The 27,594-nt window shown below is 54.4% G+C and overlaps 1 protein-coding gene across 2 annotated transcripts in view; it reads right to left on the minus strand.

The window, feature by feature from the left end:
* Nucleotides 1–2,799: 2,799 nt before the first annotated feature.
* Nucleotides 2,800–27,594, minus strand: part of LOC101942909 (hydroperoxide isomerase ALOXE3-like) — a 30,558-nt gene continuing 5,763 nt past the window's right edge. For both annotated transcript variants that reach the window (XM_065569257.1, XM_065569256.1), the window contains exons 2-14: nucleotides 20,889–21,093; nucleotides 20,588–20,672; nucleotides 12,319–12,441; nucleotides 11,957–12,060; nucleotides 11,358–11,530; nucleotides 10,843–10,986; nucleotides 10,132–10,335; nucleotides 9,688–9,774; nucleotides 7,728–7,897; nucleotides 5,618–5,739; nucleotides 4,998–5,098; nucleotides 3,554–3,724; nucleotides 2,800–3,081 (exon numbers count right to left, since the gene is read on the minus strand). In XM_065569257.1, coding sequence (XP_065425329.1) covers nucleotides 2,902–3,081; nucleotides 3,554–3,724; nucleotides 4,998–5,098; nucleotides 5,618–5,739; nucleotides 7,728–7,897; nucleotides 9,688–9,774; nucleotides 10,132–10,335; nucleotides 10,843–10,986; nucleotides 11,358–11,530; nucleotides 11,957–12,060; nucleotides 12,319–12,441; nucleotides 20,588–20,672; nucleotides 20,889–21,093 — 1,869 coding nt within the window. In that variant the 3' untranslated portion in view covers nucleotides 2,800–2,901. The remainder of the gene's footprint in view (nucleotides 3,082–3,553; nucleotides 3,725–4,997; nucleotides 5,099–5,617; nucleotides 5,740–7,727; nucleotides 7,898–9,687; nucleotides 9,775–10,131; nucleotides 10,336–10,842; nucleotides 10,987–11,357; nucleotides 11,531–11,956; nucleotides 12,061–12,318; nucleotides 12,442–20,587; nucleotides 20,673–20,888; nucleotides 21,094–27,594) is intronic.

Here is a 27,594-nt window from a genome sequence, read left to right on the forward strand (position 1 = left end):
CCTCTGTAGTGGGGGGATCAAAACTGGACACAATACTCCAGGTGTGGCCTCACCAGTGCCAAATAGAGGGGAATAATTACTTCCCTTGATCTTCTGGCAATGCTCCTACTAATACAGCCCAATATGCCGTTGGCCTTCTTGGCAAAAGGGTGGCCGCCAATTAGCAAAGGGCACACTCAAAGCTGGACTCATATCCAGCTTCTCCTCCATGGTAATCCCCAGATGCAGAAAAGGACCATACCATTGATCTTAAAGGTGTTGGTGTGAATTTAAAGGGGACAAACTGTTGGGACAAGTTACTGAGTGTCGTGGGGGGAATACTCCATCCTGGGCAAGTTTTCAGTCAAGATTGGGTGTGTTTTTTTGTTTTTAGAGAGCTTTTGGGGCAGGTCTTTGGCCTGTGTTCTCCTGGAGGTCAAACTACCTGAGCAAAATGACCCAGCTGGCTTTGGAATCTATGAACAAATATTTTTTTGCTCTTTTTTTGCTTCTTTGGGATGGGTAAAGAGGGCCTTGAAGGTTTGTTTTCTTATATATATATATATATATATTAATCTGGGTGCCAGGGGATGAGCTCCCTCTAGGGGTTCCGATAGGAACAATATTCCGATCACTCCCTGCTAACACAGCTGCTTTGTGGGGCTGGAGGTCCTGCATTTGGTTCCTGCCCCTGGCCATGGGGGCTACAGGCATGTGGGCCCTCCGCAGTTGTTTTTTTGCTTGGAATCGCAAGTCTTCGGCGTTCTTAGCTGTGCCGAATCTTTAGCCGGGATGACTTTTCTCCCCGCTGTTTGTTGGTTGCTTGAGTGAAATAGCCGGCCACCACAGTAATGCCCTCGCAGTTGTTATGAAATGGTTGGAAATTCCAACACCTTGTGACTAGGTTTCCCCTCGGCAGGGTCATAACCTGCCCAGATCATTAGTCAGCCACAATGTTGTATGAAAAACTGGCCCCAAAATAATCGTAATATGCCCGACCTTGAGGTCCAAGGATCCAGTGACCTGTCTGGAAAATTATAGCAATGCCAGCCCAGGTGCGCTTGGTTAATATTTGTCTGTGGACAAAAAATATAGTCATAAAGGGCTAGAGGCTGATTGGCTAGGTTCTTCCACATGGGATTTTGTCATTGCTCGACAGACTTGGTCAATATTGATCTGCAGACAAACACCCCCACCCCCAACCCAACAACAAACTCCCCTCTGTAAAACTCATACAGAGGTGGAGGCCAAGCGGCCATAGTACTCGGTCAATATTTACTTGCAGTGGGAACTATTTCTTAAAAGGGTGGCTGCCAATCAGCCATAGGTAATGGTCAATATTTGTTTGCAGACAGCAAAAACTCTTAAAGGGATGGCCTTTTGACCAGCTGTCCGACCTGTGTTTCAGGTGGTCCTCGATAGACTTGGTGAATCTGCAGACAAAATAAAATCTTAAAGGGATGGCCTCTGATGGGCCGTAGTATCAGAACTAGTGGTGCCTCATGTACCTGGTCAGGATGTGTCTGCGGGGGAAAAAATATTTCTTAAAGGGATGGTCATTTTTTAATCTGTAGAGTTGTTTTTCCTTAAAGGGGTGGCCTGAGTCTAGCCACATTTGTCTATGCTACATTTTTCGTGATGGTTCGATTTCCTTGGAAGATACACCGCTACCTTAATATAACGTGACCCAATATTACACGAATTCGGATATAACGTGGTAAAGCAGTGCTCCCGGGGGGGTGGGGCTGCAGACTCCGGTGGATCAAAGCAAGTTCAATATAACGCGGTTTCACCTATAACACTGTAAGATTTTTTGGCTCCCAAGGACAGCGTTATATCGAGGTAGAGGTGTATTTGTCTGCAGACCAAACATTTTTTTCCTTGAGGAGAGGGGGAGCTGTGAGCGGACATCTCTTAAAAGGATGGCCTGTGAATGGCCATCTTTCTCTAACTTGCATTTCTGATGACACTTGATGTACTTGGTAAATATTTGTCTGTAGACCAAAAAATAAGTTTCTTAAAAGGATGGCATGTGATCATCCATCTCTTAAAGGGATGGCCTGTGAGAGGTCATCGTTCTCTAACCTGTATTTCTGATGACACTCAATGAGCTTGGTAAATATTTGTCTGTAGACCAAAAAACATGTTCTTAAAGGGATGGTCCATGATCAGCTGTGTCTTAAAGGCCCGGGATGCTCATAGCTGTGAGGGAGGAGCCAGCCACCCAGTCTGGGAATCTGATTGTCTATCATTTTTCATAGACTTGTGTACAAATTGTATTTTTTTTTTTGCAATAACTTTTGGGTGTATCTTGTGGGGGAGGGAAGCGGCCGGGATGGCGGGGGAAAGGCAGGGGAATATCAATCTATCTATCTATCTATGTAATGTGTCATGGGGAGGAGATGAACAAGACACCTCACGACAGGAGTCATTAAAAACTGTATGTGACCATGTAAATAAAGGGTCAGGCTAGAGACTTCAAGGCGTGTCCTTCCCTGGGGTGATCTGTTCTTGCCACTTGGGGCTGACCCCGAGTCTGACCCAGGTTAGAACTTGGCCCTGCCCCAGGCTAATCTTAGCTCCCCCTGCGGAAGAGCTTGGGGATATCATCTCCTTTTGATGAGGGGTAAACTGAGGCACAGTGAGCACAGGAGACCTATCCCTGTTGCTTATGGACAATAGAACTCAGGAGTCCTGGCTCCCCACCCACCCTGCTCTAACCCACCAGCCCCCACTCCCCTCCCAGAGCCGGGGAGAGAACCCAGGAGTCCTGGCTCCCAGCCCCCGGTGTTGTACCCCACTAGACAGAATCAGCCATTCAGAGTGGAACCAGTGTGTGGTTTATTGCTCCTGGGACAGGATCTCAGGGACAGCGTTGCCAGCGGCCTCAGGGGGCCTGTCCCTGGGGTTCGCTGGTCGGGCTCAGATGGATGTGCTGTTCTCGATTTGGTGGGGATCCAGATAGCAGTAGGGGATGGGCAGCGATTTGTTCCTCTCTTGGATCTCCTGGGAGATCTGGGCCAGGCGCCCCTGGAAGGCTGTGATCAGCCGCTTGGGCTCCTCCTCCGTGAATTGCTCATCAGGGTACGTGCCCAGGGATCTCTGCAAGGGAAAGGGAGAGTGGTGAGGGACAGCCCGGAAGGGCTCCCTCACCTTGCGCTGAGATGCAGCCACCTTTGGGGTGGGGCAGCCGGTTACACAAGGATCACTCATGTGCCCTAGAGCACAGGGCAGGTGTTTAACAGAACTGTAGCAAAACTGGGAAGAGTTCAGGCCAGGGAGGGAAGGAGAATCCTGCAGCCGGTTGAAACAACAGGGCATCCCCCAAAGTGCAACTGGGCCAGGACACCCCGGTTCATCCCCTGGCTCATGTGAAATGTCAGTGGCTCCTTTATTGCTACCACAAAGGAGGGGATGGAGAAATCAGCAGAACGGCTCATTCAACAGACACCCGCAGCCCATTGCCCCCTAGCGCCACCCTGGGGCCAGCCCTGCCTGCCAGGGGAGAGTGCCCCCTGCTGAGCCCGTGCCCTGCTCCCTGCCCCACAGTGACCCCTAGTGCCCATGTTCTCACCGAGTCCCCTGGCTCACAGCAGATGACCCAGAGGGTGAAGATAGCGAGGCTGGTGCTGTTGACCTCCGGGATGGTGTCCAGGTAGCTCTCCAGGGAGGTGGTGCCCTTGGCCTGGGGTGGGGGGTTCCTCATGGAGGACGGGAAGTTGGGCATCCAGGCACCAAGGTCATACTGCGGCCCAGAGAGACCCCCCACAGTCAGAGCAGCCAGGGACCCCCTACAAGCTCAGCTAGGGACCCCACCCCCCAGCCCAGCCCAGGGGACACCAGCACAGGGAAGGTCTGGCTCAGCCAAGGGATCTGGGCGTCCAGGGCTTGGTCACAGTCTCACCCATGGGCAATGGTTAGGAAAGTCAAAGTGGGGGTCGGGGGTGCTGGGACAGGATCCAGAAGTGTCCAGGGTCTCACTGGGGTTGGGTGCTGGGTGGGGGATTGGCTGCTAGAGCAGGGTTGTCATAACTATAAAGGGAAGGGTAACAGCCCTCCTGTGTACAGTACTATAAAATCCCTCCTGGCCAGAGACTCCAAAATCCTTTTCCCTGTAAAGGGTTAAGAAGCTCAGGTAACCTGGCTGACACCTGACCCAAAGGACCAATAAGGGGACAAGAAACTTTCAAATCTTGGTGGGGGGAAGGTTTTTGTTTGTGCTCTTTGTTTTGGGGGTGGTTTGCTCTTGGGACTGAGAGGGACCAGACATCAATCCAGGTTCTCCAAATCTTTCTGAACAAGTCTCTCATATTTCCAACTTGTAAGTAAACAGCCAGGCAAGGCGTGTTAGTTTTTATCTTTGTTTTCTCAACTTGTAAATGTACCTTTTTGCTAGAGTGTTTATCTCTGTTTGCTGTAACTTTGAACCTAAGGCTCGAGGGGATTCCTCTGGACTCTTTAACTTTGATTACCCTGTAAAGTTATTTTCCATCCTGATTTTACAGAGATGATTTTTACCTTTTTCTTTAATTAAAAGCCTTCTTTTTAAGAACCTGATTGATTTTTCCTTGTTTTTAGATCCAAGGGGGTTGGATCTTGATCCATCTGGAGTTGGTGGAAGGAAGGAGGGGGGATGGTTAATTTCTCCTTGTTTTAAGATCCAAGGGGTTTGGATCTGTATTCACCAGGGAATTGGTGAAGAGTCTCTCAAACCTACCCAGGGAAGGGAATTAGCACTTGGGGAGTAGTGGCAGCGGACCAGATCTAAGCTGGTAGTTAAGCTTAGAAGTTTCATGCAGGCCCCCACATTTGTACCCTAAAGTTCAGAGTGGGGAAGCAGCCTTGACAAGGGTCCTGGGGATTGAGGTGTCAGTGGGGTGGGAGACAGGGTGGGTGTGTCAGTGGCTGGACCCCAGGGACCTGTGTTGGGTGCAGGGTGGGGGTGTCAGTGGCTGGACCCCAGGGCCCCGTGGGGGCTGGGAATGGGGCCCCGAGCGCCCAGGCTGGCCTCTCCCTACCTGCCCTTTGTTGAGGGCGGCGTGCCGGGCCGAGCAGCAGTAGATCCACATGGTCAGGTACTTGATGAGCTCGGGGATGCTCTGCAGGGACGAGGGGAAGCCTGCGGGATGGAGAGTGGGCATCAGTGACCTGGCCCAGCCCTGCACTGCCTCACTCTGCTGCTCCGGGCCTCAGCTTGGCCATGTGCCATCTCCCCCCCTTGCCCGTTCCCACAGTGGGGCCATTCCCAGTTACCCCATGGCCCCATCCAACCACCGTGACCCAGGCCACCCTGTTCCTGCAGGGTCGGACACCTTGCTCCCCGTCCGGGGGTTATGACCCCTGCCTGCAGGGCCACTTGATATGAGCTGGGGTCTGGCCCCATTGATTCCAATGGAGAGACGCCCATTGACACCAGCTGGGATCTGGCCCCATTGACTCCAATGGCGAGACGCCCATTGACATCAGTCGGAATTTGGCCCCTTGACTCCAATGGGGAGATGCCCATTAACACTAGCCAGGATCTAGCTGACAGTCGTTCAGCCTCCTGAATCATGCAGTCCAGAGATGCCCCCCAGTGGCCCCCGTATGGAGCCTGGTGACCAGCGGCTACAGAGCTCTGGGTTCACATGGTCCCTACCAGATGCCTCGTTCCCCAGGAAGCCTTCACGAAAGATCTCGTCTGCCCAGGCCTGCAGCTCGCAGTCGGCCAGGACGTGGGCGTCGCTGCGGTAATGGTGTCTGACGATGCCGGAGACGAAGCTGGAAACAGCAGAGATGTGTCAGCCTGGATGGGTCGATGCAGGCCTCATCGCTTCCTAGTGCGCCAGCGTCACTCAGCCAGTGACTGCAAACAGCCCAATGCTACCATGCACCCTTGCCGGTACCTAGTGTCCCCTCCACTTCGCCCTTTCTTAGCTGTGGGAGCATGGCCTGGTGGCTAAGCCGCTGGCCTGAACTCCAGGTGATCCTGGATCTCGTCTACGGCAGAGTTGAACTTTTCATTTCAAATTGGACTTGCTCTTGTGGAAGTTAATATGTTAAACAAGAGTCGCCACTGGCACAAAACGTCTTGGCTTGATTGAAACCAAGTGTTTCCATTCACCCCCAATGTGATCTTTCCCCGGAAATTGGGTTGGGGCAAAATTGCTAAAAATTTGACTTTTCCTCTCAATTTTTGTGTATTTACAAATTTTCATTCATTTTTCCAATGCCAACCAATCTACCACACTAAGTAAGTAACGGGGGTTAGGTTAAAGGCAGGGGAGGGGATGTGACATATCTATCTTCAGGGTCTACATTGATCATAGACCTCTAATAAGTCAGCCCAAATTGCTTTGAATTTTTCGGGCATTCCCTTTCTCCGAATGCCAGCCATTCGTTAGCTGAGTGATCAGCCAGATCGCCAAGCCAGGCATCAATGTTTGATGGGGGTTGACTTTTCCATTGTGGTAGGATTAATTTTTTAGTGCCCAAAGCTGCCTGCTGGGATCACGCTGCCTTGTTACCAGGGAACCTCCAGGTATTAAGAATAGAATCTGTGACACACTGTACCTCAAAATAGCTCCCTGTAAAACCCATATGCATCATTCATATATAGTTGTCATATTTCATACAAAGCATGCCATGTACGATATCATATGAAAGGTCATGATTTGCTGAAACCCCTTGTTCTTTCCAAATATGTATATTGTTAGTGTGTATGAAGTTATGAGATTTTGCTGTGTGGTTATTATTGAAATATGCTTTAAATTTGCTAGTGACATACAAAGAACTTCTCCCCACCCCACCCAGGAGGGTGTTCAATGATCATTAATAAACAGGGGAGTTGTAATTAAGGGATTTACACTTCAATGAGGGCTGCCCAAACACCACACAATGGGGACTGCTCCCCTCTCTGACCCATTTGCACAAGACCCACCAAGGGGATTGCTCAACCCAGTGACTTAGCAAAGCCCATCAGCACATGTCTCGGCAAGTCTTTTCTAGGCACATGGACTGAGGGTATGAAATAAGGGACAGTGGCATCATTCCTTGGCCTGTCTCCTCCTTCACCTACGCTGGAAGCAACAAGAATGCTGAGAAGATGAAAACTTTAACTGAGGAGACTGGTCTCAGGCTTCAGGGAGAAGCCTGTGTATTAAGAACTGTAACATCCAGTGGGATGAGAAAATTGTTTGATCTAAATGCTGCCTAGGTAATAAGGTTTAAGATTCAGACAGTGCGCTTACCTTTTATTTTTTTTGGGTAACTATCTCTAACCTCTTATGCCTGCCATGTATAATCACTAAAAAAAGCTATCTTTCTGTAGTTAATAAACCTGTTTTATATTTTACCTAAAACAATTTGGTTTGGTTGAAGCGCTCAGGAAATCTCAGCTCAGGTACAAAGACTGGTGCATGTCCTCTCCGCATTGAGGGAGGGGCGGACTGGGTAATAAACTGAAACTGGCCAGGCTTCTGACCAGGGCAAGATGGTATCATTCTGGTGTGCAAGGCTGGAGAGAATTGGCTGGTGCCCTTCTCTGTGTGATTCATGAGTGGCTCAAGGATCATTCATGCAATCTAGCTGGGTGTGTGGGGGCAGGGCAGTGTCTTTGAAAAAGTGCCTTTTAGGGAATCCCAGTTTTTTTTAACTCAGAATTCTTTATGTGGCAGGAAAGCCATGTTCTAAGCAACTCTGAGCTGGTGGGAATTTTCCACATGCCATCTGCTTCATCGCCACCCTCTGCCCCGGCTCCTGCTCCTTACCTCTCAATGGCCGACCAGATCTTCAGCCCATCATCCCTGTAGTAGTAATTGGGGATGCTGTCAACCCCACGCTCTTGGATGTCATCAGGGAAGCAGAGGGAGGTGTAGGTCAGGCAGGACATGCCCTTGGCCATCAGAACCTTGGTCCCCTCGAGCCCCGAGCCCATGGCCTGGGAAGGGACCAGAGACAGAGCCTTCAACCTCTGAGCCACTGGACCAGGAGGTGGGTTAGAATGAAATACCGCCACGATCTATTTCAGCACAACACAACGACGGACAATACATCGCATGACAAATGTGTCTCCCCGATGTTTCGCTTTGCATTGTACCTCAAAATGACCGATCACTCATAACACCCATGTTTTCACAGAAACGTAGAATCGTGGGGCTGGAAGGGACTTTGAGAGGTCACTGAGTCCAGCCCCACCGCACCAAGGTAGGACCAAGTCAACCTAGACCACGCCTGAATGGTGTTTGTCCAATCAGTTCTTAGAAACCACCAAGGACAGAGATATTACACCCTCCCTTGCATGCCTGCCCTTTAGAGAGAGAAAGCTTTTCCTAATTCATAGATTCATAGATTCTAGGACTGGAAGGGACCTCGAGAGGTCATCGAGTCCAGTCCCCTGCCCGCATGGCAGGACCAAATACTGTCTAGACCATCCCTGATAGACATTTAATATTTAACCTAAATCTCCCTTGTTGCAGATTAAGCCCATTACTTGATTTAGCCCATTAGAATCATAGAATCATAGAAGATTAGGGTTGGAAGAGACCTCAGGAGGTCATCTAGTGCAAGCCCCCGCTCAAAGCAGGATCAACCCCAACTAAATCATCCCAGCCAGGGCTTTGTCAAGCTAGGCCTTAAAAACCTCTAAGGATGGAGATTCCACCACCACCCTAGGGAACCCATTCCAGTGCTTCACCACCCTCCTAGTGACATAGTGTTTCCTAATATCCACCCTACACCTCCCCCACTGCAACTCGAGACCATTACTCCTTGTTCTGTCCTCTGCCACCACTGAGAACAGTCTAGATCCATCCGCTTTGGAACCCCACTTCAGGTAGTTGAAGGCAGCTATCAAATCCCCCCTCACTCTTCTCTTCTGCAGACTAAATAACCCCATTACTTCTTGTCCTGCCTTTAGCAAGACCAGAGAACAATTGATCACCATCCTCAACAGTCCTCAACATATTTGAAGACTATCAGGTCCCCTCTCTCGGTCTTCTCTCAGGACTAAATGTGCCCAGTGTTTTTTTAACCTGGCCTCATGGGTCAGGGTCCTGAAAACTTTTATCATGTTTGTTCCTCTTTCCCAGACTCTCTCCAATTTGGCCACATCTTTCCTAAAGTGTGACCCCAGCCCCCTCAGTTCTCCAGCTGAGGTCTCACCAGGGCCAGACAATGACCTCCCAGGTTTTACACACGACACTCCTGTTAATTCAGCCTAGAATTATATTAGTCTTTTTCCCAACTGCATCGTATTGTTCTCTTATATTCCATTTGGGACCCCAATATAACTCCCAGATCCTTTTGAGCAGTACGACCCCCCTCCCCCACCCCTGGCAGCCAGTTATGTCCCATTGTGCAGATGGGCATTGACGTTTTCCTTCCACAGTGATGCACGTTGCCCTTCTCTTCATTGAATTGCAGCTTGTCGATTTCAGCCCAATTTTCTGAGCTTTCACAGTTGCTTTGATTTCTAATTCTGCCCTTTCCAGAGGAGGCCGGTACCTCGGGTGACAGGCCAAGTACGTGGCTCTGGGAGGGGAGTGGGGGCTAGTGGTTAGAGAAGAAGGAGCTGGAAGCCAGGACTCCTGGGTTCCCTCCCCGGCTCTGGGAAGGGAGTGGGGGCTGGTGGGTTAGAGCTGGGGGGCTGGGAGCCAGGACTCCTGGGTTCTCTCCCCAGCTCTGGGAGGGGAGCGGGGTCCAATGCCCCTGACTATGGCATCCTCTCACCCTTTCAATGTTCCCTCCACGTCTGAGTAGCAGGGTCCTGGCCATGACATTGATGTGCAGCGTGTAGCGGGTGTGGGGCAGCAGCAGCTGTGGGGGAAGAGACACAGGAGTGGGTGAGGGCAAGCAGGGAGCCACCGCACCCCCACCCCCACCCCTGCATGTATCCGGTGGGGGCAAGGACCCGGCCCCTCTGATAAGCCAGCAGCGGCTCCTTCTTCCCCATCATTCAGGAGGTGGGGGACGTGCTGGACCACGATGGGTAGAACGCAACCAGCGTGGGGCAAGCCCAGCCTGGCACACCGGGCATACACACCCTGCCGGGTATATGCAGGTGCGGCTGGGCACAGGTGGGTGCTGGCAGTGGGGCCCGTCTGGCACGCTTCCCCTGCTGGGCTCTTCTCTCCCGCACATCTGGGCACAGCTGGCCCCCGGACCCTCTCTCACCTTGAAGAGCGGGTGGCACATGGGCAGCTGGCGCAGGGTGGCCAGGGTGAAGGCCTCGTCGATCAGGTGGGTGAGCAGCAGGTGGCTGACGGCCTCGTGCACCAGGAACTCGGCGTAGCGCACCCAGGTCTTGGCCAGGATCCAGTCCCACTCGGAATCGCTGGGCAGGAAGATGGGGCTGTCGGGGCCTGGGCATTGGCTGAGCTGTGCGGGGGTGGGAGAGAGACACAGGAGGATTGGGGGGCCGGGTTGGTGCAGGCCGGGGGTGTGAATCCTGCTGCTTCCCCAGGGGAGCCCAGGGGCTGGGACCCGGCTGCCAGGATGAGGGGACATGACGGTACAGCAAATCCAGTGTTAGGAAGAGGAGACACACAGCTGGGGTGTGTGTACACGCACGCAGGCACACACAGAAGGGTGTGGGGGGATTAGGGAGCCAGGACTCTTGGGTTCTCTCCCCAGCTCTGGGAGGGCAGTGTAGTCTAGTGGTTATAGCAGGGCAGGGCTGGGAGCCAGAACTCCTCGGTTCTCTCCCTGGATCTGGAAGGGGAGTGGGGGATAGTGGGTTAGAGCAGGGGGGCTGGGAGCCACGACTCCTGGGTTCTCTCCTGGGCTGGTCCCTTAGATGGCAATGCCCAGCCCTGGGACTGTGTAGGGGTGGGGGCTGCGTGGGGGTCCCACTAGGCAGCGTGTGGGGGCGCCAGGGGCTGTTACCTGGATGGCCACGGGGATGAGCTCCCCGGAGGGCTGCAGGTGCAGCAGGCAGAGGGGCGCGGCGATGTACTGCTGGTAGCCGTTGATCGTGTTGGCTGGGACGCCCTCCAGGATTTTATAGTCAGCGAGGAAGATGTTCCCCTTCTGCAAGACACAGGGAGAGCAGACCAGAGTGTGGGGGCCACCGTATCCGCGGGTGCAGAGCGGGGACTCTGGGGCACAGGGGAAAGCTGGGATGCTAGTGCTGTGAGCTTCCACACAGCAGTGCCCTCTCCCAGCGTTGTGAGCTTCCCCGCTGCAGTGCCTCTCCCAGCGCTGTGAACCTCCCACAGAAGTGCCCTAGGACTAGCCCCTGGAGCCGAGTGGCCAGTGTGAGCGCAGCCACTGGCTCTGGAGTAGGGCCAGCTGGACACCTCTGACCTGTGGCTGCTCATGCCCAGAGCGACGCTGGGGAGGGAGCCAAGAGCTCAGACGTGGCGGAGTCCCACCAGGGGTGTCCCTGGCACCCCACTTACCTCCAGCTCGTCCTGCAGGCTGGTGCTCTCCCCCAGGGAGGAGGCCACCATGGCCGGTGTGACAGGGAAGTTGCAGGGGAGCTCTGTGCAGCGCCGGATCACCATCGGGTGGACCCCGTTCAGGAACTGGTACCCGAAGAACGTGTCCTCTCGCCAGTGCACCCGCACGTACTCTGGGGGGACACGGGCAGGGCAGCTGCGGGGTTAATGTGCCCTGTCGGGGCTCAGGGGAGCCGGGTTCGAGTCCTACCCTGGGTGCCTGGGGTAGCTTTCGGCGACTCTCGGGGCCACGGCCTCTCCCTGCTGGAGAACGGAGCTAACAGTCCAGCATGAGGGGGGTCCAATCTCAGTGGGGGTCTGGGCAGCCCCCAGCACAAGGGGGTCCCTGAGCATGATCAGGGGGGTGTCTATACAGTGCCCGGCACAAGGGGGTCCCTGAGTGCGGTCAGGCGGGGGGTGTCAGGGCAGTACCCAGCACAAGCAGCACTGGGGTATCTAGCTGCTTGTGTCACACCCGTCCCAATCACCCTGCTCTGTGCGTGGGGGCTCCCGTGGGCCCAGGTGAGTGGGATTTGGGGGTGGGTCGGGGGGTCACCCACCTGTGATCGGGGTCTTGTTGAAGCAGAAAACCTTGTTGATGTCGTCCAGCTTCGCCCAGGAGTTGGTGCAGCTCAGGAAACCCTTCAGCCGCAGCTCCACCTGCCTGGGGGGACAGAGCAAATGTGTTGGAACAGGCCGGGGGTTCGGGCCTGTCCCCGGGAATGGGGTGGAGATGGATGGGGCGCGGGGCAGGGTTACTGTACAGGGTTGTGTACAGCGTTAGGGTTGTGTACAAGGTTACGGTTACTGTACATGGTTGTGTACAGGGTTACGGTTACTGTAGAGGGTTGGGGTTAGTTTCTAAGGGCAGGCCTGGGGCAGGCGCTGGGAACAGGTCTGGCCATGGGGAAGCAGCACCTACGCATTCCCTCCACGCAGCAGGAAGTTGGTGCTCTTGGTGAAGGAGTACATGGTGTTACAGTCCAGCTCAATGACGTTCTCCACCGCCAGGCACCGGGGCAGTCCGGCAGCGTACTCCTTCCATCTGGGCAGGGAGAGACCGGGAGGGATGTTAGCCCTGGCCTGCCACTGCCCTGCCAATCCCCCAGCCACAGTCCCAGGCTGACCTGTCCTGCAGTTCCTATCACCCCCTCCATCCCCGGGACCCCTGTGACATTATGAGTGTAATATAATATCTCATTGAAAGATGACAGGGCCAGAAAGAGTTAATTAACTCACAAACTGACCTGACCTATGGCCAAACTTTAGAGACTGGTTAGGAAGATATGTAAATGAACAGAGCTTTGAAATGCAGCCGGCATTTTTAGATCTAGAAGGTTCGGTGTTTGCTCAGGTCTTGTGATGTAAACAACCCCGTCTTGTCTATTGCTGTGGCTTTGATTCAAAGATCAAAAAAGGAATATTAACATTTAGGAAGACACTTGAATGAAATCCTATTATTGTCTCTTTGAAAGTGGTGGTTGTGGAAGAAACGAACTCCACTCTCAGGTTGGAAGCAACAAAATCAGGGACAGTTTTATTCAGGACATGCAATTGCAAGGGAAGAATAAGGTGCCACAAGTACTCCTGTTCTTCTTTTAGCTGACAGAGAGCATCTCTGCCTCAGTTTCTCCAAAGTACAAGGAAAATCACACAAGCATTTATACCTCTTTGTGACGTGCATGAATTAAAAACATCTGCATTTTCTTTAGGCTATTTGCTATCTAGTCCAGTATTTTCTCACTTTCTCTTCTCAAACATCATTATCTCAAGGCTGGGTCACACTGACTATTCTGCTGTTTCCCACTCGCTTCTGACGTGAGCCCGGCTTCTACAGGTCTTGACAGAACAATTGCTCTGACTCTTATATGGCTACACTTAAACCCTCTCTTTCTTTCCCTGCTTCCACATGGTACCCTGTATCTGAACTGTTTAATGGATAAATTATCCTGTGCTAATTGCCATGATGTTTGGGAGAAGGGAAGTTAAGCCTATTGTTTTCTCAGGCCAAAAGGCTGCTGGAAATGTATAAAAACCCTGGGACATGATCCTGCTTCATCTCAGATCTGCTTTGGGGTTCAAGAGGGGGAAACCTTAAGCCATAAGGATTGAGATCCCCAGTCACTGACTGGAGTCACCGTGAATATGGACATTGGACTATAAACTATGGGGGGAGGGATAGCTCAGTGGTTTGAGCATTGGCCTGCTAAATCCAGGTGTAGGGAGCCAGGGTGGCTTCCCTCCGAACCTGAGGGTAAAGTGCCTTTCCCTCAGCCTGAGTGGGCGGGGCCAGCCCAAGCTTGCTCCACCCCCCAGAAGGGGAGGGGTGGAACAGGAAGTATAAAGGGCGGGGCCCTTAGCTCAGTTGGGGCAGCACCAGGGAGGGAGGCAGACACAGACCGCGGGCTGCTCCCTTCAGAGCCTGCTGCCACACCAGGGGAGGCCCTGGACCCGTGGAAACCTCACCTGGAGGACGGACTGGGGCTGCCAGGACTGCCTGCTGCCGAGTACCCAGAGGAACTGGAGGAGCCGGAGGGGGAGCGGGAGCTGCCAGCAGCTGAGTACCCAGAGGAGCTGGAGGAGCCTGAGCCTGAGGGGGAGCCGGAGCTGCCAGCAGCGGACTACCCCGACGCACTCACGGGACCAGAGGGATTCGGGCGAGCAATCGGGTAGGAAGTAGCCCAGGGACAGAGCTGCACAGTGGTGAGTCTATGTAGCGGGACGACCCCGCTGACCCAGTGGTGGGACCCTCGTTCTGCCACTGTCAGGGCCCTGGGCTGGAGCGCAGTGGTGTAGGGTGGGCCTGCGTTCCCCTACCCGGCAGAGCCACGCCGGGACCTTTGCCGGCGCTCCCCTGCCTGAGGGGCGCGCTACTGACCGTTGCCGGCGCTCCCCTGCCTGAGGGGCGCGCTACTGACCGTTGCCGGCGCTCCCCTGCCTGAGGGGCGCGCTACTGACCTTAGCCGGCGCTCCCCTGCCTGAGGGGCGCGCTACTGACCTTTGCCGGCGCTCCCCTGCCTGAGGGGCGCGCTACTGACCTTTGCCGGCGCTCCCCTGCCTGAGGGGCGCGCTACAGACTCTGGCTGGCGGCCGCCCCGCCGCTAATTCCCCGCTGACGGAGGCGTGACCCAGGCCGGCCAGTGACCTCGTAGCTCCCCACCGCCCCCTAGCGGGTAGGTGGGCCGACACCGATCACAAGTGGTGGAGAATGCGGGCAGCGCCCCCTATCCCTGCCGGAAGGGATTAGAGCAAGGAGGCAGCGACAGCCCCTAAACAGAAGATGGAGATGGAAAGGCTTATCAAGGTGCTGGCCGAGACTCAGCAGCAGCAGCAGCAACAACTCATACAGCAGCTGGGTACCCACCAGCAGCAGTTGCTTCAAACCTTGGGGACCCAGCACCGCGAACAACAGACTCAGTGTTTCCAGCAACTTGCCACCCTGTGGCCGAGCCCCGGTGGAGCCCAGCCGGGCGGGGTGACCACCCCCAACCCTCCTGCTCCACCAATCCGTCTGGCCAAGATGGGGCCTGAGGATGACCCAGAGGCTTATCTCGTGACCTTTGAGCGGGTTGCTGCAGTAGCTGGTTGGGCGCCGGACCAATGGGCAACCCTGCTTGCCCCCTATCTAACGGGGCCGGCCCAGAAGGCTTACCGGGGGCTACCAGACGATGAAGCCCGTGTTTACGCCAGAGTAAAAGCGGCTATCCTGGATGCCTTCAACATCACCCCGGAGACTTTTCGGCAACGGTTTCGGGGAAAGCTGTACCCCCCGGGGGCCCGGCCCCGAGCCGTGGCACAGGAATTAAAGGATGCAGCGTGCCGATGGCTACAACCCGAGCATCGAACTGTGGCTGAGGTGACAGAACAGATCATCCTCGAGCAATTCGTGCACATCCTTCCGACTCCTGGGAGGGCGTGGGTGTTGCGGCACCGACCTCAAACTCTAAGTGCAGCAGTCACACTTATGGAGAACTTTCTAGAGGCCGAGGCCCCAATAGGACCGACAGCCCGACCCCCAAGCTCTGGACCCGGCACTCAGAAGCCGGAAAGGGGGTCCACCCCCAAAGTCAATGTGCCCGCTCAAGCCCGACGACCAAACGGCGGCGGCACTACTTTTCCCCGACGGCCCGAGGCCCCACAACCCGCACCGTCTGGACGTTTGGCCCGCCCATCGGGCCCCGGCCAACCCCGCGGCCACCCGGGTGACCCGGCACGGCTGGGGCGCACAGAGGTAGGACCTTGCTTTTGGTGTGGTGAGTACGGCCACCTGCAACGAGACTGTACGGCGATGGAATGCGATTTTGGCCAGGTGTACACCGGGGAGAGCCGGGCCCGCACACCATCCGCGGCCAAATTGACAGCCCCCATGAGCATCGCCGGGACACCTGTGGTGGGTCTAATTGATTCGGGCTGTGGGCAGACTCTTGTCCGCCAGTCCCTCCTCCCGGACACCGAGCAGATCATCGGGGAGGTACGGATACAGTGCATACATGGGGATGTGAAACCGTACCCCACCGTGCAGGTCCCTCTCACGGTAGACGGGGCGACTCAGGTAATGAATGTGGCAGTGGCCCCGTCCCTTGCCTACCCAATCATCCTGGGCCGGGACTGGCCAGAATTCGTCGAGCTGCTCCGGTCCCTATCTCTGGAAGAGGCATTCGAGGGAGCCTCCTCTGCGACGGACCCAGGCCCCAGGCGGAGCCCCGACCCCGACGGCGACCCATCCCTTTCACCCAGGCAGGACGGCCAGGAGACAGGGGGCCCCCCGGTGGACATTCGGGACTTTAGCCGAGACCAAAGGGAGGACCCTACGCTCCGGTTTGCCTATGAACAGCTGGCACGGGTAGAGGGGAAGGTCGTGGAGGCCCAGCGGACTACCCAATGGCCTAGATTTGAGCTTGACCAAGATCGTCTCTACCGTGTGGAGCGGGACCCTCAAACTCAAGAGGTCCGGACCCAACTCGTGGTTCCCCCCATTCATCGACGGGCGGTCCTAAAGCTAGCCCATGACATCCCAGCCGCAGGCCATTTAGGACCGGAGAAAACCGCAGCTAGGGTCCTGGCCAAGTTCTTCTGGCCCGGCATCCACCGCGAAGTGAAGGATTACTGTGGGTCATGCCCGGACTGCCAACGCGCCGCCCCGGCCGGGATCCGGAAGGCCCCCCTAGTTCCATTACCAACCGTGGGCATTCCATTTGAACGAGTAGCGATGGACCTGGTCGGACCCTTCCCGAAAAGTCAGGCGGGCTACCAATACATCCTTGTCTTGCTGGACTACGCCACCCGCTTCCCTGAGGCTGTCCCTTTAAGGAGTATCACTGCCCGCACTATTGCGGCAGAGCTCGTGAAGATCTTCGCCAGGGTAGGCCTCCCTCGGGAGTTACTTACTGACCAAGGGACCAACTTCACATCTAAGTTGTTCCGTCAGGTATGTGCCCTGCTGGGGATTAAGAAGCTGCAGGCCTCAGTTTACCATCCCCAGACGGATGGGTTAGTCGAAAGTTTTAATCGAACCCTTAAAGGAATGTTGCGACGCTTCCCCACCCAGGACCTCCGTCAGTGGGATCAACTACTTCCCCCTTTACTACTGGCGATTCGGGAAGTTCCACAGGCTTCCACAAAGTTCTCTCCATTTGAGCTCCTCTATGGGCGACGGCCCCGCGGAGTGATGGATCTCCTGAGAGAAACTTGGGAACATACACCATCCTCAACGCAGGGCCTTTTACAATACGTCTTGCAGCTGCAGGAACGGTTGGCCCGGGTGGGTGAACTCGCGAGGGAAAACTTAAACACGGCCCAAAGGGGCCAGGAGCAGCAATATAATCGGGGCACCCAGGTCCGATTATTTGCCCCCGGGGACCGAGTTCTCCTCCTGCTCCCCTCGGAGGAATCAAAGCTTTTTGCCCGCTGGCAGGGCCCGTATGAAGTCCTTCGCCAAGTGGGGCCTGTCAATTATGAAATCCGGCAGCCTGATCACCGGAAGGGAAAGCAGATCTATCACGTGAATCTTTTAAAACCCTGGCGGGAACGGGAAGGACTACTAATTGCCCCATACCCACCTGAACCAGACCTTGGACCACAACCCCCCGAAGAGTCTGATAATGGGGAACCCCAGCTAGCCGAGACGCTCACGGCTGAGCAGCGGGAACAGGCCCTCTGCCTAGTGAAGGCATTCCCCAGGACCTTCACCACGAAGCCCGGACAGACTACGCTTGCCTACCATGCAATCCAGACCGACCCCGGGGTGGTGGTCCGAGAGACGACCCAGCCATTGCCTAGGCGAATGCGAGAGGCTGTGGAGGAGGAAGTCCAGGCCATGTTGGGATTGGGTGTTATCGAGCATTCCCAGAGCGAATGGCGGAGCCCTGTCGTCCTGGTTCCGAAGCCAGATGGGAGCCGGCGGTTTTGTATTGACTTTCGAAGAGTCAATGCCATTTCAAAGTTTGATGCGTATCCAATGCCCCGCGTCGATGAGCTCCTTGACCGGCTTGGAGAAGCCTGCTACATCACCACCTTAGATCTCACCAAGGGGTACTGGCAGATCCCCTTGGAACCCCAATCCAAGGAGAAGACTGCGTTCGCGACCCCGTCAGGTTTGTACCAGTTTACTCGGATGCCTTTCGGCCTCCATGGGGCCCCAGCAACCTTCCAGCGCTTGATGGATCGGGTTTTGCAACCTCACACCAAGTATGCCGCCGCCTACCTGGATGATGTGGTCATCTATGGCAGCAACTGGGAGGAACATCTCAACCAAGTGGCGGCTGTCCTCCGGGACCTCCGCGCCGCCGGCCTCACAGCCAATCCTAAGAAATGCCAAATCGGGCGCGAAGAAACCACTTATCTGGGGTACACCCTGGGGCGGGGACAGGTACGCCCCCTCATCGGGAAGGTTCAAGCCCTCCAGGAATGTCAGGCGCCAACCATGAAGAGGCAGGTACGTCAATTCTTGGGCCTGGCCGGCTATTACCGGCGGTTCGTACCCCACTTTGCAACCATTACGGCCCCTCTGACAGAACTCCTGACCAAAGATAGCCCCCGTAGAGTGTGCTGGTCTGACGACTGCGAGAGGGCCTTTCAAACTGTCAAAGACCGCCTGTCTAGCGAGCCCGTTCTCTTCAGCCCGGACTTCGATCGGGACTTCATTGTCCAGACCGATGCCTCCGGCGTGGGGCTTGGGGCGGTCCTCTCACAGGAGGTGGACGGGGAGGAGCATCCTATTGTTTACATCAGTCGGAAACTGTTCCCCCGGGAGCGGAACTACTCAGTCCTGGAGAAGGAGGCCCTAGCTGTTAAGTGGGCGGTTGATGCTCTCCGCTACTACCTCCTCGGGGTCCCCTTTATACTGGTTACGGATCATGCACCCCTGAAGTGGCTCAACAAGATGAAGGACGCGAATGCCCGCCTGCAGCGGTGGTATCTTACACTACAAACCTATGCCTTCACGATCCACCATCGGGCGGGACGGGACAACGCCAACGCGGACTTCTTCTCCCGTCTGGGGGAGGCTGAGGACGCCAGCTCCGAGGTTCGGGAGCTGGATTTGAGGGGTGGGGTATGTAGGGAACCAGGGTGGCTTCCCTCCGAACCTGAGGGTAAAGTGCCTTTCCCTCAGCCTGAGTGGGCGGGGCCAGCCCAAGCTCGCTCCACTCCCCGGAAGGGGAGGGGTGGAACAGGAAGTATAAAGGGCGGGGCCCTTAGCTCAGTTGGGGCAGCACCAGGGAGGGAGGCAGACACAGACCGCGGGCTGCTCCCTTCAGAGCCTGCTGCCACACCAGGGGAGGCCCTGGACCCGTGGAAACCTCACCTGGAGGACGGACTGGGGCTGCCAGGACTGCCTGCTGCCGAGTACCCAGAGGAACTGGAGGAGCCGGAGGGGGAGCGGGAGCTGCCAGCAGCCGAGTACCCAGAGGAGCTGGAGGAGCCTGAGCCTGAGGGGGAGCCGGAGCTGCCAGCAGCGGACTACCCCGACGCACTCACGGGACCAGAGGGATTCGGGCGAGCAATCGGGTAGGAAGTAGCCCAGGGACAGAGCTGCACAGTGGTGAGTCTATGTAGCGGGACGACCCCGCTGACCCAGTGGTGGGACCCTCGTTCTGCCACTGTCAGGGCCCTGGGCTGGAGCGCAGTGGTGTAGGGTGGGCCTGCGTTCCCCTACCCGGCAGAGCCACGCCGGGACCTTTGCCGGCGCTCCCCTGCCTGAGGGGCACGCTACTGACCGTTGCCGGCGCTCCCCTGCCTGAGGGGCGCGCTACTGACCGTTGCCGGCGCTCCCCTGCCTGAGGGGCGTGCTACTGACCGTTGCCGGCGCTCCCCTGCCTGAGGGGCGCGCTACTGACCGTTGCCGGCGCTCCCCTGCCTGAGGGGCACGCTACAGACTCTGGCTGGCGGCCGCCCCGCCGCTAATTCCCCGCTGACGGAGGCGTGACCCAGGCCGGCCAGTGACCTCGTAGCTCCCCACCGCCGCCTAGCGGGTAGGTGGGCCGACACCGATCACACCAGGGTTATGAGTTCAATCCTTGAGGGGACCATTTAGGGCAAAAATCTGTTTGGGGATTGGTCCTGCTCTGAGCAGCAGGTTGTACTAGATACCTCCTGAGGTCCCTTCTAACCCTTATCTTCTATTCCTATTTCTAAAAGGACTCTTGGCAACTACAAATTCATCTCTGCTATGTACCTGAACTTCAAGAATTGAATTCAAGTCTGTATGTATGTTGATCTTTTAACCAATACTCTCTCACTTTTCTTTTTAAATACATTTTAGTTTAGTTAACAAGAATTGACTATAGCGTGTATTTTGGGTAAGATCTAAGTTATAATTGGACCTGGGTGTGTGGCTGATCCTTTGAGATTGGAAGAACCTTTTCTTTCTATGATGAAATAAGATTTTCAGTAATCATCACCATATCTGACATGTGTGTCTGGATGGAGGCCTGAGGCTGGGTACTTTAAGGGAACTGCATTGTTTGGACTTCTGAGTAACCAGTGAGGTAATACAGAGGCTGTTTTGGGCTGGCTTGGTAAACCTAAGTATTGGAATATACACCAACTTTTGGGGTTTGTCTGCCCCGTTCTATTTGCAGTTCACCCTAATTGAGTGACCTCAGCCGGCTCCCATGGGCAGCATCGTCAGAGCCCCACACAGGCCTGGGCCCCGGGGAGCTTCCCCCAACCCCCTCCGGCATCTCACTCACCCATAGCACTCACGTCGGTGCTTCAGCTCAGCCTGCCGCTGCTCCAGCAGCAATGGGGAATCGGCATCGTCACAAACCAACTGGCCTGGGGGAGAGGAGAGAACATGAGAGAGAGAGAGAGAGAGAGAGGGGTGTATATGGGGATAGATAGATAGATAGATAGATGGGTATGGGGATGGAATGATAGAGGGGTGTGTATGGGTATGGATAGAAAGAGGGGTGGATGGGGATGGATAGACAGAGGGGTGTGTACGGGGATAGCTATCTATGACCCCAAGTGACAGCAGGTCATCCCCCCTACCTTTGCCCTCCCGCAGCTCCAGGGTGCGGTAGCCCTCAATCCACTGGTAGCAGGGGAAGCGGTAGCACTGGCCGTGTGGGGAGATGACCTCCACGAAGCTGCAGTACCAGTTGTCGGTGGGGTAGAAGGAGTAGGGCTCCTTGTGGAGCCGCACCAGGATGATATCCCCCAGCCAGCGCCGGCTGCACAGCTTGAACTCCTCCACCTGCAGCAGTGGAGGGGGCAAACCGGAGGATGAGGGTGTGACTCAGGGATTAATCCAGCAACTCAGGGGTGAACCATCAGCATCTGTTTCCTCCCCCCCTCAAAATAAAACACATGTTGGCCTCCTGTGCCCCCATTGTGTGGAAGTCTCCAAGGAAACACAGATCTGTCAGGTCACTGTTGCAACTACTGTTCTACTCAGCACCTGCCTTTCATTAGCCTGGAGGTAGAGGCCAAGGTTTACCGGTTTGGCTACAGCTTGAGGTACCTCAGCATAGCCGAGCAGTGTATAGGAGAAGGGCACAATCCCTTTAAAGCCTTTGTGAGCCCTCTAGCGGTGCCCACCATGTTTTAGAAGCTGACACAAATGGGTCAGAGCAGCCCTGTGCATCTAAGCTTGGCCTCAGTTAAAGTAGAGGCCGATGTCCTGCTGTCAGCTAATTTTTGCAGCCACGTCCCCAGCTGCTGCCGTTTGGCACTGACACCCAGGGGAGGAGATCCTCTGCTGGGGGTAAACAAATCCGGGTTGCCTCATTGTGCTGGCAGATCCATGGACACCAACGGAGATTACGGCCCCCCATTCGATCGGGCGTTGCACAGACGCCGATGGATCTCAGGGTCCTGGCCGGCCCGGGTTAGGGTCAGGATTAGGGTTAGGGACACACAGAGACAGCCCTTGCTCCTGGCCTACTCAGACATAGCTTGGGAGGAGTCCAATGGCCCAGGGAGGAGACCCCTCCTGTTTCTACCCCAAGCGAGCCTTCTCTGTCACAACCCGAACTCAGAAGGGGTCCTGGCCACTGGACTGTGGCCCCGCCCCCTGCTTGACCTCTCCCCCCTGAGGCCCCACCCCCCACTCGCTCCTCTCTGCCCCCGCTCTCTCCTCTCCACCCATCCCCCCACTCTCTCCTCTCCACCCGTCCCCCACCATTTGCTGCCCACACCTCTCTGCCCCCTCCCCACCAATCACTTCTCTCTGCCCCTCCCCCACACCCACTCCTCTCCACCCCTCCCCCACACCTACTCCTTTCTGCACCTCCCCCCCCACCCACTGCTCACTCCTCTCCACCCCTCCACACCTCACTGACTGCTCTCTACCCCTCCCCCCAGGACTGGGGGGCAGGGCGGGGGGTGGGGCCTCGGGGCACAGTGGGGGCAGGGCCACAGTCTGGGCGCCAGGGCCCCTGAATGGTTAATCCAGCCCTGGGGCAGACGTTGGTGAGACAGACCCGAAGCAGAGCTCTGTGTCAGCTTGAAAGTGCCTCTCTGTCTCCAGCTAAAGTTGGGCCGATAAAAGATACGACCTGCCCTCCTACTGTGGGCCGGACACGGCTACCCCAGCCTGGCAAACCACACAGGTCGGCCTTGTACGTGGGACCGACAAGGTGGATATCCGTGTCTTGAAGGTAAAAAGACAACAGGATCCTCTGGATTGATTTTGCTCGGATTTGTATTCGGTATTCAAACGATTTTCCGGACTCTCGGACACAACAGGCAACTTCTTGTTAACCTTCGGCCAGGCTGAAGAAGGGGAAACTAGAGGTGTCAACACGCGAGGGTCGAAAGGTTTCAGTCCTCGCGCAGGGGCAGACCGGTGCGGTGTGGAAAGGCGGCAGTTCGAGATCGGCACACTGAAGCGGTGCCTCCGTCCTGGATTGGAACGGCTTGGCCTCGTTCCGAATCAGACTGGGGAAGGGTGGGCATTTCCTCCCAGAGGGGAAGCTGGTGGTTTTAGCGCTGGAGGTCCTGGGTTCGAGACCAGCCAGCGTTGTTACCAGATTCGCCCGTCACTTTGGGGTACGCTCATTGATTAGGGTTACTCTTCTGTGTGTGGGGTGTGTGTGTGTGTGTAATTCTATCAATGTACTGCTTGTGTCACTTGTGTTTTCATAAGGAGCTCTACTTCTCCCTTCTGCAAGTCCCCTCCCAATGGAGCTATCCTGCAGGACCTAGGTTCCCTAGGGCTGGGTTTCTCCAGCCCTAGAACTGGATGAACACACACACACACACACACACACACACACACACACACACACACAGCAAGTCTGAGCGGATTGGGTCAATCAGCATTGTCAAACTGACCCCTTATATGTCTCTGGACTCACTGGGCTGGATGAAGCAGCACTTCCAAGCTGCCACCCTCGTGTGTCCCAGGTTCAGCACGTCCCTATCCCCACTCTCACATCACAATTGTACTGGTAGTAACCCACCCGATGAGCAAACCCTGGAGTATTTTTGTCACTATAGGGATCTTTAGCTTAAGTAAGAGGAGCGTCAATGGGGGAAGCCAAAACCACAAAAGAGTAAAGTTCAGAGAGAGAGGGAGGGAAGCAGCCAGCTTAACCATAAAAGTTATTTATTGAATAATAGTGATAACCACCCAAGGAGAGCCTAAACCAACATAACAGTTACATTATTAAAGGTTGCAAAAGTAAAATTATACCTGATCAAACAAGTCAGGGTTAGAAAGTTATACCTGAGGTAGAAAAGAAATCAGAGAGAGAGAGAAAGAGACAGTTGGGATCTCACCGCTCCATGAAGCTTGGACTGGTCGAGGTTCCAGGTGATGGTGGTAGCTCAGGGTCCTGAGGGCAGGAGACAGGCAGAGTCCCCAGCCTGAACAGTCAGGAGAAGATGAAATCCTGGTGGAACTGATGCAGAGTTTGGATCCAGGCATCAGAACACTTACTGGAGTGTGGGTTTTTTTGTAGGGAAACAACAATGGTTCAAGGGAGAACACTAGATTTGTTTATGGGTAAACTGATGACTCAAGGGTTTTCTTTAGGCTAGACAATAGGAGCTGATCACTCTTGGCTATGGATGGTGTTCCTTCCAGGGAGCTCACAATGCAATTAGGCAGCTTCAGTATTTTGGATACCAATCAAGGATTCATTACTAGAATTGGTCTGATAACTGCTGAGCTGGGTGTGGACAGTCGTAGTTTCATTAACATCTGGAGCAGACATCCCCCAGGATGCAGTGCTTCCCTGCTTTTTCTGGTCCCAGAGTTCAGTGCGGTTATTGCCTTGGAATCTCTGTTCTCTATTCTGTATGCTAATGGAGATGCCTCCCTGTCCCATCTTTGATGCAGATGAGGCAATGGGGAGTTGCCTTAATCCTATCACCCTTGTTAGGAGGGGTCTAGGTGTGTCTCCCATCCGCTCTTCACTGCTCTATGCAAATTTTTCCTCTGATCGGTTTTGGTTCAAGCAGAGGCGGGCGGGAGGGGTGTCCTTCATGAGTCAGACAGGCTGGATACTGTGCCCTGGTTCCCCAAGAACACAGAGCTGACTGATATCAGCGTCCATCCTGGGGGCTGGAAGACGTGGGTCTCGTCCTGTGTGATGGGTGCCGTGTTAGGGAGGGAAGCAGTGGAGCAGCAGTGCTGCGGGCACTTCACAGCAGTGCTCCATCATGGGCAGGCCAGGAACAGGAAGTCTCCTGACACGGTTCCCCCAGGAAGAGGCAGGCAGCCGAACCTGTTCTTCAGTCAGCGCAGCCTCCATGCCCCAGCCGGTGTCAATGGGCGTTTCTCCATTGGAGTCAATGGGGCCAGATCCTCAGCTGGTGTAAATCAGCTCAGTTGACTCCCATGGCCGTTTTTAAACAGGCTGCTTTTCCAATGGTCCCCACTAGGGGGAGCTGTTCCCACTGTTCTTCGCTGTTGGGGAATTAATGATCTCTGGGACAGTACTAGGGTTTACCATGCAGGAACCTAACCCCCCTCCATGTGGGTGGATCATCCCATCCAGGCCCACTATAGTGCTGAGCTGCCCATTCCAGCCTCCAGCCGTGGAGGGAATCTCCCTCCGGGAGCAATCGCGGGACGTGATCGATGCATGAGACACCTCTGTGGGAAATCGGCAACTTTGGGTCTGTCTTCAGGAGAACAAGGCTGAGCTGAGGGAAACTACAAGTGGCTGGGAACCAGGACTCCTGGGTTCTATCCCCAGCTCTGGGAGGGGAGTGGAGCCCAAAGGGACCAAGAGAGGGAGCTGGAGCCAGGACTCCTGGATTCTGTCCAACAAACTCACTGTGTCACCATAGGCAAATTTCCTGCCTCTTAGAGTGACTCAGGTTCCCTGTCTTCAAAGCAGGTTCTGTAATTTGTACCTGCGCCAGGCCAGGCATGTGACCTGTAATTAATATTCCATTTTTCTCCTCACCTTATTTTTCTTGTTTATTTGCTTTGTGGGTTTGTCAGTTCAGGGAGTGACTCACACTCTGTGTTGGTGCGGGAGGAGGGTGGGGGTCTGGGCAGCGCCTGGTACAACAGGGCCCTGATCTTGGTCAGGGGGGTCTGGGCAGCGCTTGGCACACTGTGGTCCTGTTGTAATAAATATAAAGACCAGGTGGCCTGTCTCTCTTATCCTGCTGGAGACGGGTTGGTTTTTAGAAGTCAGCCTATGAATCCACAAAGAAATATTGGAACTGCTTCAGTGGATCAGACCTATGGGCCCATCTACCCTGGCCTCCTGCCTCCTCCTTACTGCCCTCGATCAGCCCCACGGGCCTATCTAACCCAGTGTCCCATCTCCCACAATGTCCAGTCCCAGCTGCTTGAAAGCAAGAAACCCCATCAAGGACCAAGTTGCAATAACCTGCCCGTAAATGCTGTTTGTCCCTCATCCCCGGGAGCTTAGGGAGTGGAGGGAGAGCAGGGATCTGAGGGTGAACAACCCCGGCCCATGTTTATTGCAGCAGGTGGAAAGCCTGATGCTGTTACGGTTGTTCATAGAAGTATTTAATCCTCTTGCAAAGCCACCTCCTGGATCCTGGACGGGGGTGGGGGAACGTAAAGTCCTTTCATCCGATCAAGTTTTGCCCCTTTTGCTGACTGTCCTGGTTTTTTTTGGCCATTATTATGGTTGTTACATTGGGGCAGTAGCGGTTCCGGTTATGGACCGGCAGCCCGTTACGCTAGGGGCTGTACCTCTTGAGAGAACAGCGCTGAATTAATGCCCGGTCGCGGGCAGTAGGGGATTCTGTGTCACTGGTAAATTTGCAATCACCTGGTTCGCTGTAAGTTCCACTAGTTAATTACACTCTCGGTTAACAAAAACTGTGTCTTATTTGCCCAGTTTCAGCGTCCCGATACTGGCTTTTCTTAGACCTGTCTCTGATAGAGGAAAGGACCCTTTGTGGACACATTTCTGCTACTTACGTTGTGGGACCAAGTCACCCCTCGTCCTTCTCTTTGTGAAGCTACACAGGTCGAGTTCTTGGCTTCTGTCCCTCTAAGGCAGGTTTTCCAGGACTTGTTCATTCTTGTAGCTCTTCTCTGACTTCTCTCCAATTTATCCACATCCCTCTTGAACTGGGGGGAGACCCCAGAACTGGACTCAGGACCCCAGCAGCGGCCTCCCCAGGGTCAAATCCCCCCCCAAAGCTGAGATTCTCACATGACTCCAGGCGCTTTATATTTTCCGTGTGTTGTTGTTTTTTTCTTTTTGAGTCATCTATAATATTTGTATATTTATCTGCACCCATCACCACCTCACACTCTGTAATTTATTTAGCCTAACCACACCTTCTAAGGCAGGGCTATGCTATTTTCTCCATTGTACAGTTGGGGAAACTGAGGCAGAGACGGTCTAAGTAACTCGTTCAGGGTCACGCAGGAAGGCTGTGGCAGGACAGGGCACTGAACCCTCATCAACCACAATCCAGCCGATTGCTATAACCGCTGGACCAGGAGTAGTCAATAAGCCAATCACAGGCCAAATCTGGACCGCCGGATGCTTTTGAACAGACCTCAAAATCTTTTTATTTTCTTCTTATCATTATTGGGGTTTTTATTATTAATTTCTCTGGAGGCTGGACCTTAACTAGACCTTGGCCAAGAAATTTGGACCTTGACAAAAAATTGACTACCTCTCGACTGGACCATTCTGCCTAGTACAACTGTGTAAATACAGGATTTCTCCCTTTGGGGAATTCTGACGAACAAAAATAAAACAATGCCATTTTTGAGTGAAAGCAAAAAATGAAATCTTCAGGGAATCAAACAGGCAGGGGAAAAATAATGGCGGGACGAAGGGCCTGAAGCGAAAAGTGTTGTTTCGATTTGGGGCATTTGAAAGAAGTTTTTTTTTCAACTTTCTTAAAAATAAAATTCAAGGAAAAATCATTTTGAACTAAAAACAAAAGAAAAGACCTGAGGGGGAGGATGTTTTTTAGGGTTCCCCTCCTAACCAAAACAATTTGGTAAAACGGACACAAATTTGCAAAAAAAAAAAAAAAGGTTTCAGGGACATGGAATCTTCATTTTTCTTTAAAAAAAAAAACAACAAAAAAAGTTTCCATCAAAAAATGTCATGTACCAAAAGCAGTTTGGAAGCTTTTCTCCACACTACTGAGGGCTAAAAGTTTATATTGTAAAACTAAAGCTGTGATTCTTCCTAGCATGATCCTTCGAATCTAGGAGCTGGAGCTTTAAGAAAAACATAAAGTATCTCCAGACACTTTCACCTGTTCCACGTTCATGGGTTTAGGCTTTTCT

This window comes from Chrysemys picta, chromosome 16 (assembly GCF_011386835.1).
Source record: "Chrysemys picta bellii isolate R12L10 chromosome 16, ASM1138683v2, whole genome shotgun sequence".
Taxonomy (NCBI): Eukaryota; Metazoa; Chordata; order Testudines; family Emydidae; genus Chrysemys; species Chrysemys picta.